Here is a 1,065-nt window from a genome sequence, read left to right on the forward strand (position 1 = left end):
CTTGAGACGCTCCAACAGAAGATTGGTCAACAGGAATGAACCGATATGATTGACACCGAGGATCATCCCGATGCCATCTTCAGTGCGTCCTGGAGCGGCCAGTGCTTAACACCACAACAAACAGGTATCAGTCAAAATTTGGAATTAGATTTTTCAATGTTTTTGAAAGAAGTCTCTTATGCTCAAAAATACAGTAAAAACGGTAATATTATTACAAATGAAAATAACTGTTTTCTGTTGTAATATATTGCAAAATGTAATTAATTCCTGTGATGCAAAGCTGAATTTTCAGCAGCTTTTCTCGGCATACTGTTGTGGAAACTTTCAGGGTAAGATTGAAAGTATTTTTTTTAATTGTAAAAATATTTCACAATATTACAGCTTTACTGTATTTTTGATCAAATATTTTAGGTAGTTTACATATGTTGAGGTTTGAACTTTATAGGTTTAGGAGCTGGTTAGGTTTGCTTTTTTTTAGTTTTACCAGCATTATTGATGAGCAGGTCCAGTCTGGGCTCGGCTTTCAGGAAGGTTTCAGCAAAAGATCGGATGGATTTGTGACTTGCAAGATCCAGTTGCATGAAGATCACAGCATCATTCCCAGTTTCCTAAGGAAAATATCAGAATGTTCTATCAGTTACAATGTATACAATAGATAAATTATGAAGTTATAGCTTAATAATTAATGAACTGGGACAAATAATTTGTATTTATTTTTATTTTTTTTGGTAGTCGAGACTTTGTCAGTATACTAACACACAGACCTCTAGAAATATTCACTGTGACAACTAGCCCCGGTCTTCCCAGACCAGAGTTAAATCAGAGCTTTCACTCACCATCCTGATTTCTTGTGCTGCTGCTTCTCCTCTCTGTTTGCTGCGGCAGGCCAGAATCACTCGGGCTCCTCTCGTGGCCAGCTCTGCGGAAGTCGCCTTCCCAATGCCAGTGTTGCCACCTGTCAGACACAACAGATGGAATATGTATTCTTTGTTGCTCCAGCATAGACAGGCACAGAGTCATAGCTTCATGTTAAGTATTTGTTCTTGCTGAACTCTATTTAGAACA

At 37.9% G+C, this 1,065-nt stretch overlaps 1 protein-coding gene across 1 annotated transcript in view; it reads right to left on the reverse strand.

Annotated features, from left to right (window-relative positions):
• Window positions 1-993, reverse strand: part of LOC107579653 (dehydrogenase/reductase SDR family member 13-like) — a gene marked incomplete at both ends in the record, with an annotated part of 3,015 nt that extends 2,022 nt beyond the window's left edge. The window contains 3 exons of the mRNA XM_016265456.1: window positions 9-104; window positions 485-608; window positions 837-993. Coding sequence (XP_016120942.1) covers window positions 9-104; window positions 485-608; window positions 837-993 — 377 coding nt within the window. The remainder of the gene's footprint in view (window positions 1-8; window positions 105-484; window positions 609-836) is intronic.
• Between the last annotated feature and the right edge of the window lie 72 nt (window positions 994-1,065).

This window comes from Sinocyclocheilus grahami, unplaced genomic scaffold, assembly GCF_001515645.1.
Source record: "Sinocyclocheilus grahami isolate Dianchi unplaced genomic scaffold, SAMN03320097.WGS_v1.1 scaffold18847.1, whole genome shotgun sequence".
In the NCBI taxonomy this organism is placed as follows: Eukaryota; Metazoa; Chordata; class Actinopteri; order Cypriniformes; family Cyprinidae; genus Sinocyclocheilus; species Sinocyclocheilus grahami.